At 37.8% G+C, this 14919-nt stretch overlaps 1 protein-coding gene across 1 annotated transcript in view; it reads right to left on the bottom strand.

Annotated features, from left to right (window-relative positions):
- The window catches only part of SMYD3 (SET and MYND domain containing 3), a 1068189-nt gene that overhangs the window by 265257 nt on the left and 788013 nt on the right, over positions 1-14919 (bottom strand). The window contains exon 8 of the mRNA XM_056816053.1: positions 10933-11043. Within this exon, the coding sequence (XP_056672031.1) occupies positions 10933-11043 (111 nt within the window). The remainder of the gene's footprint in view (positions 1-10932; positions 11044-14919) is intronic.

Raw genomic sequence — 14919 nt, 5'->3', positions numbered from 1 at the left:
GTCTTTTAGTATGGAAGCTGCCAGATCTTTTGTGGTCCCAATTGGTGCCCCTTAATATCTGAATTGTCTCTTTTTGGCTTCTTGTAAAATTTTTTCCTTAGCTTGGATGCTCATGAATTTGGCAATTACATTCCTGGGGGTTGTCTTTTGAAAGCGTGTTCTATGAACTCTTTCAATGTCTATTTTGCCCCTTTATTCAAGAACATCAGGGAAGTTTTCTTGGATAATTTCTTGTAGTATGATGTCAAGATTTCTGTTTATTTCTGGGTTTTCAGGTATACCAATGATTCTCAAATTGTCTCTTCAAGACTGGTTTTTCCTGATCTATATTCTTGTCAGTGATATATTTTATGTTTTCTTCTATTTTATAAGTCTTTTGATTTTGCTTCTTTAATTTGTGCTGTTTTGCAAGACCATTGGCTTTGAGTTGCCTAATTCTGGTCTTTAAGGACTGTTTTTCTGTTTTGATCTTTTGATTTTCCTTTTTGGTTTGGTCTATCATGCTTTTTGTGGCTTCTAGCTGTTTATCCAATTGGGCATTCCTGTCCTTTAAACTATTATTTTCTTTTTGAACTATTTCCCACTTCTCTTGCCAAAATCCTTCCGACTTTTTGATAAGCTCCGATTTTAATTTTTGAAGAACTTGTGGCCAATTTCCATTTTTTGGAAGGTTTGGGGGCATTCATTTGTATGTACTGTTCTACTATTTCCTCTGTAGTCTGAATTTTTCCTCCATAAAAATTATCCAGGGTCAATGCCTTCTTCTTGGTTTGTGTGTGTGTGTGTGTGTGTGTGTGTGTGTGTTTGGAAGGTGTTTTCCTGGGCATTTTTTGCCATCACTATGGTGATTTTTCCTTCCCTTTCCATTAAGGAGTCTGAGTGAGGAGGGCAAGTTCTCTATTTATGGAGGTAAGGAGTGTGGTTTTTGTCTGAGGCTACCTCTCAAGACTCTGCAGCCTCTAGTGTTTACTGTCCTTCTCTGTGCTATCTCTGTGCAGGCGCCCAAGGTCTGCACTCTTCAGTCTGCTGGGGTCTCAGGTCTAGCTGCTCTCAGAGGTAGGTCTATGGTGGTCTTAGTCAGCTGCCAAGGACTTGGAACTGCCTCTTGCTCACTCTAGACGTGCCCCACACTCACTCACTGATTATAGCCCACTGGCTCTGACTCTGGCTCCATAGGTGGGGTGGGGGAGGTTTGATAAGCTCGCATTTTAGTGGAAGCTATTTCACCCCCTTATAGTGTGGAAATGTCCAAATTGCATGTACCTTCAATGCTGTAGAGTCCCTTCGTTCATATGAATTTGCTTTTTTTTTTTTTACTTTTTGAGGTAGTCTATATTGGTAGGTAGTGAGGAGAGGAAAATTCCTGGGTCTACACAGCTGCCATGTTTACCCGGAAGTCTCAGGATATTTTAAAGGTTGTCTATTCAAAGCCTCTAATTTTACATATGAAGAAACCAAGGCCCAAAGGTGTTTAGTGATTTGCCCATGGTTTTATAGGTAAGAAAGTGACAGAGTCAAGACTCGGGTGATCCAGTGCTAAAGTAAGTGCTCTTTTCATTTTACCAGACCATTTCTCAATGTGTTGGCTACTTTTGTGAAACTAATTTTGGGGGAGAGTCTCTTCCCCCCCCCTTCTTTATTATAATAGATAATATGCTAGACAAGGAAGAGGGGAGGGACATATTTGGAAATTAAGATGATGTCAAAACAAAAGATACCAGTATTTTTTTAAGAAAAAATAAAACCTTTAAAAACAAGGATAGCTAAAAAAAAACATTTAAATGTAATCATTAAAGCAAGTCCTGTAAGTACTTCTACCTGCCAGCACTTTTCATTCAATGCAGTAAGCAAGTACTAAGCACCTACTACATATAAGGCTCTTGTTAACCAAGTTTGAGGTGACATGCTTAAAAACTATAAATTTTTAAACAATCAAATTCATGTTTCTAATCCGAACTAAGTTAATCCTCTCTCTACCACCCACTCACCCACCCATGCTATGTACAAATAAGTACTGTTCAAGCATCATTGAGAAGGCCACATGAAAATTGAGGGGATGGCTGTTGGCTGGGAAATGGCTAAACAAGTTGTGGCACATGATTGTAATGAAATACTACTGCATCACAAGAAATGACAAGCAGGTTGATTTAAAAAAAAAAGAACATGGAAAGACCTACATGAAATTATGAAGAGTGAAATGAGTACAACCATGAGTATATTATATACAGCATCAGAAAGATGGTTTGAAGAATGACTTCTGTAGGTCCACCTCCATAGAAAGAACTGATAAGTTGAAACAAGCAAGACATAGTTTTATACTTACAAATATCTTTTTGCCAAATGATGCCTTCTCTTATGGGGAGATTGGGAGATTTCTGGGACTTTTAATATTAACTAATGAATTTTTTAAAATATGTATTACATACACCTATAAAAGGGTTGTATGGATAAGAAGCTGGTCTTGAAGCCAGAAAGATATGGGTTCAAATTCTAGCCTCAAATTAGGGACAAATATATCCAGCATCAGCAGGAAAATGGGCACACATAGAGGTCATTAGTAGAGAGAAACACCTAGGGAATACAACTTGTCAGGCATACTGGAGAAAGGCCAAAAAAGCTGGTGATGTTCTTGTAGAATCCACTAGACACTGATTCATTGGTGACTTCTGTACATTTCTTAGCTGTAGACTCTGGTTTCTAACTTACCTGAGATAATGAACTTTGTGCTCCTAAGAAGTACCTTGCACAGAAATCATGGATACCTCTAGACTGATGTTGCTCTAATGGATGCCACTTTACTGATTGGCTGTTGTTTCTCTAGCCCTTAGCTTTTGGTCTTGTTCAAATCCTGGCCCAAGATGCACTTTAAGAAATCACTTCAACCCACAATGCTAAGACAAGTAGGAGATTATGTATAGTTTCACCATCTTCTAATCTGGATCTCAGGTCTTGCTACTGGACTCCAAAATCTTTTCTTTGGCAACTCAATTTTGCAATTGAGATTTCTGCTTCATTTGGTTGTACCCTGAGCCTCTGTCAATGAAGAACCAAGAAAAGAAATTGCCCTTGTCCCCTCTTTGCTGCACTCTCTCAGGGGACTTCTCAAGAGTTGGGTTTTTCCTCCCTAGGTGATTTTCTTTTCAAATGATTTTTTTTAAACCCTCACCTTCCATTTCGGAATAAATAATGTTTATCGGTTCCCAGGTAGAAGAGAGGTAAGAGCTAGGCAGTGGGGGTCAAATGATTTGTCCAGGAACATGCAGCTAGGAAGCATCTGAGACCAGATTTGAACCTAGGACCTCCTTTCTCCAAGTTTGGCTCATAGTCCACTAAGACACCTATCTGCTCCTCTAAATTGATTTTCAAACTAGTAGGGCAGGTTTAAATTTTAAACTTTCGTTTTCCCCTATTGCCCCACATAAGTGGGAGAAGGCTTTCTCAGAACCTCACATGCCTTTCATATGTGAATGGGTTTCTCTAAATCTGAAAGACTTACATTCATGTGCCTATTGACTCCAATAATTTCATGAATTGGACTGTGTTGAGCCAATTGGTTAGGGATTCTTTGATTAATCCTGAACTATCAACATAAATACTTGAAAATATGGTTCAGGATCAAGAAATAGAAAAGGTCAACAGTTCACAGACACTTAAGAAATCTCATAACACACCATAAATATTTTATTCAAGAGAGTTGCAAGGCGCTGGGTATAAGGGTGCTACAAACAACATTATAAGAAATTGAATGAACTCTACCTTCCAAGCAAGAAGGGGAAAGGCTACAGGCACAGCTGTTCATGAAGAATCAGCTGTGACTGGGGAGTTGGATCACTAACTAGTTGGGGCAAAGGCCAAAATCAAAACCAAATTAGACAAAAGGATAAAAATGAGAAAGCCCTGCAAGTGATTGCAGTGACATCAATACAGACCTTAGAAACAAGTTGTCACCTCCAAAGAATGGGAAATGAGTGACAGTAAAGATATTGACCCCATCACCCTTTCTTTATGAAATCACAGAATAGGTTGTTTCTTCCAACTCTTTCTGAAATAGGAATCCCCCACACTCCATCTCTGACAAGTGGTCCCCCTGCTTCTGCTGGAACAACTCTACAAAAAGCCAACCCCTGATGACCTGAGGCCCATTCTACTTTTGCACAGCCTTAATCATTAGGAAAGGGTTCATTTTATTAAGCCTAAATCTCTTCAACTTCCATCCACTGCTTTTAAGCACTGCCCTCGAGACTATGAAATAAGACAAATTAAACTCTTTTTTTCTTATTACAACCCTAAAAATATTTGAAGAAAGCTATCTTGTTTCCCCTACTGAAAACTCATAAATTATTTTTATATTTATATTATATTAACATATGTTAATATTATTTTTATATTTTATATTATATTATAGATAGTGTATATATTTATATTCATTATATTGTATTTATATTAATTTCTTAATTGGCTCCCCCCACAATACATATATATGCAGGACACGATTTACAGTTTGAACTACATTATTAAAATGTTATCTATCACTTTTTTTTTGAGGCTAATTATTACTGTTGTTGTTCAGGCATTTTCAATCATGATTCTAACTTTTTGTGACTCCATTTGGAGTTTTCATAACAAAGATGTTGGAAAGGTGTGCCATTTCCTTCTAGCTGAGGCAAACAAGGTTAGACAATTTGGCCAGTCACATACCTAGTAAGTGTCTGAAGTCACACTTGAACATATGAAGATAAGTCTTCCAGATTCTAACTGAAGTCCTCTATCCACTAGGCTACCAAACTGCCCTACGTTTTGAGTCTAGACGATTACAAAAAGAATATTTCAAACCTTGATTTATAGTTGGCCAATTTCTGAGTTATATACACTTTCACCAAAAATTTAACAATCACTGGAGAATTGGTTGGAGCTGGCTTTAGCACCGCCCTGCCCCTGATCCCATCTTCTCAAGAAGAAACTTCCCTACACCCTTTAATCTTTTAAAAACTATATGTCCATGCAAAGAGGCAATGTGGCAGAAAGAGTGTAGAATTTAGAGTTAGAGGATGTGGGTTTTAATTCAGACAGTTATTCTTAATGACAGGGGGAAAGGCATTTCACTTCTGAAATTCTTCCTCTCTGAATTGAGAGGGCTAAACAAGAGGACTTCCAAAATTCCCTTCTGGTTCTAAATCCAGAATCCTATGATCCTGGATGGCCTTTCCTGCATAATATATAACAGAGGTATCAAAAACATGACCTGCAGGCTCCATATGGCCAACAACACCACTGAATGTGGCACGAACCAAATTAAAATGCGGTTTCTTACTTTGATGTATTAATAGAGAGATAAACACTAGTGGTTTTCTAAGTCAATATGCAGGGATCCTTGTGTACACTTTGGGGGGGCGGGCTTGTTTCTCTTTGAGTTTGTCATCACTTTAAAGGCTTGCAAAGGGTTTTATAGATATTTTCTCATTTGATCATCCCCATAACCCTGGGAACTAGGTGCTATTACTATCATCTCCATTTTACAGATGAGGAAAGCAAGATTGAAAAGGATGAAATGAAGTGTCTGGGATCACACAGCTAATAAGCTTATGAGGCAATACTAGAACTCGGGTCTTCTTAATTCCAGGTCCAGTACTTTCAACATTACACCACTAGGCTGCCTCTGGTCATCTGGATGATCTCCAGCTTTTTATCTAAAAATGTTGTACCCAGAACCAAAAACAATAGTCTAGCCTAGAGTAGAATAAAAATGGGATTACCACCTACATATCAAATCAGAACAGTATAAAGAATCCTGGTCAGAAACATCTGAGTTCCAATATGACCTCAGACAATGACTAGCTAGGTGAGTCTGTCACTTAACCACTGTTTGCCTCAGTTTTCTCAACCGTAAAATGGGACTAATAAAAGCACTTTTGTCCCAGGGTTGTTGAGAAGATCAAATCAGATAATATTTGTAAAGCACTTAGCACAATACCTGGCATGTTATTGGTAGGAGCCTGATGAGTGTATTGTTTCCTACCTCTTTCAGATCAGACGAAGATTATATTCACTTTTCTGGCTGCCACATCATATGGTTGGCTGTTCATACTGAGTTTGTATTTCATTAAAACCCCCAGATCTTTTTCACAAGAAATGTTTTCTAACTGTATTTCTTCTATCCTTGTCAGTCATTTATTCAATAAGCATCTATTAATCACCTGCTACTATGTGTCTGGGGATACAAAGAAAGACCAAAGACAGTCCCTGCCCTCAAGGAGCTTGTACTCAAACAGATTTCCTTATGAAATTAATCGCATAAATTCAAGTAGAGGATTTATAATTTATAATTTTTAAATTTTTCATTTTTTATTTTACATTAAACTTTATTAAGTTTGCCCTCATTTGATCTGGCTTATCTTTGTAGCCTGTTGAGATATGTGGGATACCTGTATGTCACCCACCAGGTGAACTATCCCCAGTTGAGTGCTGGAGCTGGCTAGTACCAGTTCTTTAGAGGTAAGTTTTCATCCTGAACATTTACACCCCAGAAATTGGCAAATGCTACAAATTGGGGTTAGATTTATTGTTTTGTTTACTGTCTAGACTTAAGAAAATCTAGGGGCAGCTAAATGGCACAGTGACTAGAGTATCAAGCCCAGAGTCAGGAAGACTTAAGTTCAAATTCAACTTTATACACTTACTAGATGTTTGACTCTGGGCAAATCACTTATCCTCTCCCTGCCTCAGTTTCTTCATCTGCAAAAAATGGGAATAATGATATAACCGATCTTCCAAGGTTGTTGTGAGGATCAATTAAGATAATTTTTATAAAGCCAAACACATAGGCACTAAATTAAATTTTAGATATTATTATTATTAAAAAGTGATGGAAAATGTTAATAATGAAGATTAAAATTCATTAATAATGAAATGTTAAAGTTTGTTAATGAAAATTTAATAACAAACACTAAAATAAAGGGTAATTGAGTGCATTTCTGTCCCTCCTCCATCTGGTGTTAAACCTTTACCAGCCTACTTCTATCCCTCTCAGCAACATGTCTCCTGAAAATCTAATAATCATTTCATATATTCTTTCATTCAAATCACTGAAAACCATGTTGAACAATACAGAGCAACGGACAGATACCTAGATCACTTTAGCAGAGAACAGTGTCTACTAGGTAAGAAAATAGCCACATGGGCCATTTGCTGCCATGATTTTCTTAGTCATCTTCATTGGTGATCTTTCTGTTTTAAAAAACTTCCTCTTTTGGAGATATTCTGAGAAACGGCCATTCTTTTAAACTGGTATTGCCTCTTATAAATATTTGATTTTTAAATGCATTTTGCCAGTTTGGGGGCCCAAATTTACTGCATGAATTTGGATAAGCCAGTCTCTCTGAGTTTCCAGTTCCTCATGTGCAAAGGGGCAGTGATGATCCGCCTATATTACAGGATTATTGCAAGGGAAATGCCATCTTCCTTATCAGTAGTCCCAGGTGTCATCAAGGTCTACTGTGACCTTTCTGACATATCCCAAGGCTTGCACCATACTAACTCAACTTTCAGCTCAAGAAAATAAACCATGTCATATTTCATGGGCGTAGGTGGCACAGTGGATAGAGTGCTGGGAAGAGAGTCAGAAAGACTCACCTTCCCGAGTTCAAATCTGGCCTCAGACACTTCCTAGTGGTGTGACTCTGGGCAAGTCATTTAACTCTATTTACCCCAGTTCCTCGTCTGTAAAATGAACTGGAGAAGGAAATGGCAAACCCCTCCAGTATCTTTGCCAAGAAAACCCCAAAAGGGGTCACAAAGAGTCAGATACAATGGAAATGACTAAACAATGATAAAACCAAACCTCATAATCCCAATTAAAGGTGAAAAAAACAAAAAACAAAAAAAACCCAGCCCTGCAAACAACATAATCCCAACCATTGCTTCATTCGTTTAAGAACCTGTTGAGTATTTTCTACATCTGCAGTCCCCGATAGGTGGTAAATCTACAAGCGTCCCAAGTGCTGAGTTCCATTAAAAGTGCCAGGAGCTATTTGCTAGAATGGAAGCTTCACAAGAGTCTCCAGAGAACCTGAACAATCTCTGGCACATATGCTGGCATGCAAAAGCCAGAGCTGGAGTGGGCAGAAAATCATGCTGTTATGGGAACCTCAGAGAGAGGTTTAACTTTTTCCTTTGTCTTTTATAAGTTCGATTTAACTCTTCTGAATACACTCTGGACAGACTGTCACCTTCGCCGACCTGATGTGAATGTTGCTTAGCATGAGGTCAGATGCTGGGTCAGGACAACATTAATTAGACTGTGCAGTGGAGCAAACACTCATCTCTCTCCCCATTGGCATCAGAAGTCACGATGGCCTTCAATTCCAGCCAAACTGGCCTGTTTGCTATTCCCCACATGTGACCTTCCATTGAGTGACTCCATGCTTCCTTACAGGTTGTCTCCCCTGTGCTTGGAATGCCTGCCCACCTCCACGAAGCCTCAAAAAATTCATAGCTTCTTTCAGGCTTTCACTTCCCCCTCTTACATGAGGTCTATACCCAGTCCTTCCTATTATTAGTACCTTTCCGCCATCTTGAAAATAACTATGTATTTCATAGGACTCATAGCTAGAGCTGTAAGGGATCTAGGACTAGGATCCCTGAATCACATATTTGAAGGCAAAAAGAATTTTAGAGATTGTTTATTCTAACCCTTTTATTCTAAAACTGGGGAAACCAGAGCCCCCAAAAGATTAAGAAATATGCCTTAGGTCACCAAAGGAATGACAAACTAATTTTTTTAAAAGAACCTCTCCAAATGATGTAAGAGAAACGACTAATTCTTTTGTAGCCTTTGCCTCTCCCATCCTACTACCATATATATACCTCCAAAGAGGTCAAAGACTGCAAGGTCCCATTTATGCCACAATAGTACTGACTTGGGTGACACACAAAAAAAATGGAGAACTGGAGTGGGTTCCTGTCAATTAAAAAAACAGCTGATTATATTGTGGCAAAGGAATGTCATGGAATCTCCTTGTGCTAGATGAAATGACAAGCATGTAGAATTGAGAGGAATTTGAGATGACTTCTTTGATGTAGAGTGAAATAAGACAGGAAAAAGATATACACAATGATTACAGTAATGCAGATGAATGGAATCCTAAAATGAAGTTGAAGAGTGAATAATTTTAACAATCACTTTTGGATCTGTAAGAGAGAGGAGGAAGCACCTTCCTTCTTTTGGAAGAGGTGAGTAGGAGGAAAGGTCAATGGATAATAGAATGTCATCTACAGGCTTAGCACAGTGCTTGGCACATAGTAGGTGCTTAATAAAAGCTAGCTGATATTAGATGCAATCACTGTATTTGTTGGTTTGGCTTAACCTTTTATTTTTATTTATTTATTTTGGTACAAAGGAGGGTTCATGGGTAAAAAGAAGAGGGAAGATATATCTAGAAATGACACTGATATAAAAACAAAAGGCCAAAGTGAAACTCAGTTCTTAAAATGATCATTTCAACCCCCTAAATCACCTACTAACCAGTTTATAAATAATAATAGATATACGCTTGGAAAGAAATTTTAAACTAATCAAACTTCTCATTTTACAGGTAAGTAGCTGAGGCCCAGAGAATTTAATGCCCACATAGACAGAATAGTGGTAGTGCCAGCATTCAAAAGAAAGATTTCCAACTCCATTGAGACTCCTTCTGTGGTCCCAAGGCAAAACACAATTCTTCTCTAATATGAGATCCAGGCTTAGGACAACACTCAGGACAAATAGCTATCCCATCCACCCATCCAGTTCCCCAGATGAGATGACAGATATTAACACACCTTTGGAAGTTTAAAGCATTCCCATATGTAAAGCATTATCTTTATGGAAAATATTGCCAATGTCCCCATCTATACTATGTGGTGAAATAGAAAGGGGACAACACTTTATTTATCACATATCACTTAAGAACAAACTATTCTACATAAATGAATTTTACAGATAAATGAAGTTTATCCCTTTAAAGACTGAAATAATTTTTATTTTAATCACTCAGGATGGAAGTATCTCAAAGATGTGAAAACTTTTTCTCTATGTTTTTTCTTGAGGCGGGGTTAGGGGCATCCAGATCTGGGTTTCCTTGCTACAGGGAATTTCAGTGTGGAAACTCTCCAGTGATCCAAGTTGGAAATTTATCTATATTCTCAAAGAAAAGATAATAGCCATCGTTTAACCTCCATGCCTCAGGATTTTCATTACAAACAACAACTACTGCAATGTGCCATAATTCAGTTTTATATAATATAGTTCCCATAGAAACTACTGAAGTTGAGGTATAAAGAGCTGCTTCCTCCTCTACTAAATGGCCATCGAATGGTTTGGTTTTTTATTCAGTGGCTAGGCAGTGGGAGGTGAAATACTTGCCCAGATCATACAGCTAGGAAGTGTCTGAGGCCAGATTTGGAACTAGGACCTCCCGAGTCAATCCACTGAGCCACCTAGTTGCCCTTGACTGTTTTTCTTTATTCACATCTGACTAATTCATCAGGAGCCATTTGTTACTGGTTTCCTACAGCACAAAACTCTTATCCACTAACAATAATTGACCTAATTAGCGTGCTTTAAAGTAATATATTTAATATATATTTACATATATATTTAAAAAGTTATATATTTATTTAAATATTTATATATATATATAAATATTATTTGAATGTTTATATATTTAAAGTTATATATGTAAGCCTCACAACAAGCCTGTCAGGTAAGTAGGACAGATACTATCATCCCATTTTACAGATGAAAAAGCTGAAATTCTGTGAGATTGTAGCTTGCCGTGATCACACAGATAGTAATTATCAGAGAAAGATACAATTTGAACTCAGATCTTCCAAACCGCAAGCTTTGCACTGGGAAATGCCCAGAGAAGGTCTCCATTCCAGACCCATAATGCCTACCTTGGACCGGGTTTCACATCCGGGACAGTCGCAATCAAAGCAGTACTGTTCTTTCAGCTGCTTCTGCCTCTCTGCACTAGGCATGAGCACATCAAGGTAGCAAATGGTGAGCTATGGAGAAGCCAAAGGGGAAAAGAAAAGAGATGATCAAGTTTGGATTCTGTACCAGATCTGGTAGGTATCATGTTCCAGGGGCTGCATGTGCTAGGTCATTGGGGCATCTGTGAACAAGGGGCTCATGGGAAAGGGGATTTCTGGTGTCCTTGGGAAGGGGGGGGCACTTAACTTCCTAATCAGGGCCTCTTGGCTTCCAGGTTCTCCTCTCTATGAAGCATCCACCATACAGTTGCCCAAATTATCTTCCTTAAAGAAGATGCCTTACCATTCTCTAGCCCAGAACCTTCAAATGCTCCTTACTGTTTTCAGGATAGAATGAAAATTCTTTAGCTTTGCACTTAAAAAGCCTTTCACAGACTGGCTCTAGTCTTTTTCCAAGCTTTTATCACATTAATCCTCTTTTTGAACTCTATGCTCTGGCCCAATTAGTCTGCTCACTGTTCCCAGAACTTTGCATAAGCTATATATATAGATATATAATGTATTATAATATAATAATATTATAATTATAATAAAGTTATAATAAAATAAAATTGCAAATATTGCAATATAACATATATTTATATGGTAATTTATATTTATATAATTATATACTATATCACAAAGTATATAACAATATATTATATATAATATAAAATATAATTATATTATGTTATATAATATATTTTAATTTTTGTAATATTATTATAATTTTATGAATATATGATTATAATATATTATATATGTATATACATCCTATGCAAAGTTCTTGGAATTTTTATGAGTTCATATCTATATATAGTCATTATCTTGAAAGTCTTATTGAATGCACAAGAGAGCTAAATGTTTTTAAATTCATATTTGACTATTTTTAGGCTTAAAATCATAAGCTTCGGGGTATAAGATTTAGAGCTAAAAGGTCAGAGGTGTCTAAATGTATATACACATACACACAAATGCCCGGGATATATTCCTCAGTTTGGAATACATTCTGCTCTGGGCATTTTCTTGGATTGGCTCCTATGCTCAGAATTCTCTCTTTCCTAAATTCTGAAGATTGACCTCTGTGACTTCCTTTTAAGTCCTAAGTAAAATGGCACCTTCTACAGAAAGCCTTCTTCTCATCAGTCTAAATTCCAGTGCCTTCCCTCTCTTCATTATCAACCATTTATTTTGTATAGAGCTTGGTTTGTATATATTTGTTTACGTGTTTTCTCCTTCATTAGATTGTAAGCTCCTTGAGGGTAGGGGCCCCTTTTTATATCAACAACATTTAGCACAGTGTCTGGAACATGATAAGCACTTCATAAATGTGTATTGATTAATTTACTGATTCTCACCTCTAACTATTAAAATCCTTGACTTTCTTCAAGGCTTGGTTCATTGCTGCCTCTTATGGCAGGGGTTCTTATTCAAGGAACTTGCAAATATTTTTTTTCTTTCTCATTCTTGTGGTTTTTTTAAAATTTTATTTAATTGATTAATTTAGAATATTTTTCCAGGATTATAAAAATCATGTTCTTTCCCTCCCCTCCTCCAACCCCCTCCCATAGCTGACCCACAATTTCACTGGGCTTTAAATGTGTCATTAGTCAAGACCTATTTCCATATTATTGATATTTGCACTAGGATGATCATTTAGAGTCTGTATCCACAATCATATCCCCATTGACCCATGTGATCAGGCAGTTGTTTTTCTTCTGTTTCTACTCCCACAGTTCTTCCTCTGAATGTGGATAGTGTTCTTTCTCATAAGGCCCTCAGAATTGTCCTGGATTATTGCATTGCTGCTAGTAGAGTAGTCTGTTATATTCAATTGTGCCACAGTGTATCAGTCTCTGTGTACAATGTTTTCCTGGTTCTGCTCCTTTCGCTCTGCATCACTTCCTGGAGGTTGTTCCAGTCTCCATGGAATTCCTCCACTTTATTATTCCTTTTAGCACAATAGTATTCCATCACCAACATATACCACAATTTGTTCAGCCATTCCCCAATTGTAGGGCATCCCCTCATTTTCCAACTTTTTGCCACCACAAAGAGCGCAGCTATGAATATTCTTGTACAAGTCTTTTTCCTTATTATCTCTTTGGGGTACAAACCCAGCAGTGCTATGGCTGGATCAAAGGGCAGACAGCCTTTTAGCGCCCTGAAAATGTATTTTTGCTAACTTGTATCTAAATTTAATATTTCCTTCAATGATTTAACAATATTATTGAGAGAAAAGACCCATAGACTTTACCTGGCTATGATATACAACACATCCAAACAACTCAGGTCCTCTGGGAAGCCTGACCTCATGTTCCTGATTCTTTTTTTTTTTTAACCCCAACCTTTTGATTTAAAACCAATACTATATATCAGTTCCAAAGCAAAAGGGTGGTAAGGGCTAGGTAATTTGGGTTAAGTGCTTGCCCAGGGACACACAGCTAAGAAGTGTCTGAGGCCAGATTGGAATCCAAGACTTCCCATCTCCAGGCCTGACTCTCTTTCTACTGAGATATCTAGCTGCCCCTAATTCTTAATGCTCTCTCCCTACTCAAATGAGAGTATGTACATTTATGTTTATATATTGCATTACTCCAGTAGAATATTATAGGACTTCCTCAAGGATAACATCATTTATTGCTTTTGTTTGCATCCATAACACCTAGCATAATGACTTGTACACAACAAGTGCTTAATAAATGCTTGTGGGACTGGAAAGTACTGATTGGAATAAAGTAGAAGAAAGGAAATAAGCATTTATATAGAATCTACACTGTCAGACATTGTGCTAATAACTTTTACAATTAGCTCATTTGATCTTTACCACAACCCTATAATTATCTCAGTTTTACAGTGGAGGAAACTGAGGCAAAAAAAAGCATTAAGTGACTTGCCCAGGAACACACAATTAGTGAATACCTGAGCCTAGTTTTGAATTTGAGGCTCTCTGACTCCAGATCCAGTACTCTACTCACTGTACCATCAGCTGCCCTGAATGAGGGAAGGCATAGGAAAAAAAAATATCATTTTAGTACTCTTCTTAATTTCTGTCATTGTGTTCCTAATGCCTACTATAGCACCCTTCACATATGTAGGTGCTTAATGAATTCCTGTTGAATTCAAATGTATTTTAATTAGAAAAAATAAAGAAGTGGGATGGCTTATCCATTGGCACAGCTCTTTTAGGCAAGTCCTTTAAGAGATAATAGGAGGGGGCAGCTGGGTGGCTCAGTGGATTGAAAGTCAGGCCTAGAGACGGGAGGTCCTAGGTTCAAATCTGACCTCAGACACTTCCCAGCTATGTGACCCTGGGCAAGTCACTTGACCCCCATTGCCTAGCCCTTACTAACACACAGTATTGACTCCAAGACAGAAGGTAAAGTTTAAAACAAACAAATAAATAAATAAATAAATAAATAAATAAAAATTTAAATAAATAAATAAAAGAGATAATAGGAGACTGGGGGGAGGGAAGATATGGGGGGGGGGGGGAGGGGGTTAAGCTTGGTGACTCAGTGGATTGAGAGCCAAACCTAGAGACAGGAGGTCCTGGGTTGAAATTTGGCCTCAAAATTCCTAACTGTACGACCCTGGGCAAGTCACTTAACCCCCATTGCCTAGCCCCTTACTACTGTTCTACCTTGGAACCAAAATATAGTATTGAAAAAAAAAAAAGTAATGAGATGGTTCCATACCTTACTGAATGGCACCCTCCCTCACTTCATTCCATCTTAAGCCCTGAGTAAAAATCATGGTTTGGAAGGAATAATTTCCTGACAAGGATAGTTAAACATGGGAAAGTTGCTTCCCCCTGCTGCTGGGCTCTTTAAAATCCAATGGATACCCACCTATCTGAGATGGGACCTATGGCCACTTATTGGAGGCATTTACTGTGCTCTGTTCTGT

The sequence above is a fragment of the Monodelphis domestica genome, chromosome 2 (assembly GCF_027887165.1).
Source record: "Monodelphis domestica isolate mMonDom1 chromosome 2, mMonDom1.pri, whole genome shotgun sequence".
NCBI classification, from domain to species: domain Eukaryota; kingdom Metazoa; phylum Chordata; class Mammalia; order Didelphimorphia; family Didelphidae; genus Monodelphis; species Monodelphis domestica.
The sequence above is the reverse complement of the archived record's forward strand: the minus strand, read 5'-3'. Positions and strand labels throughout refer to the sequence as shown.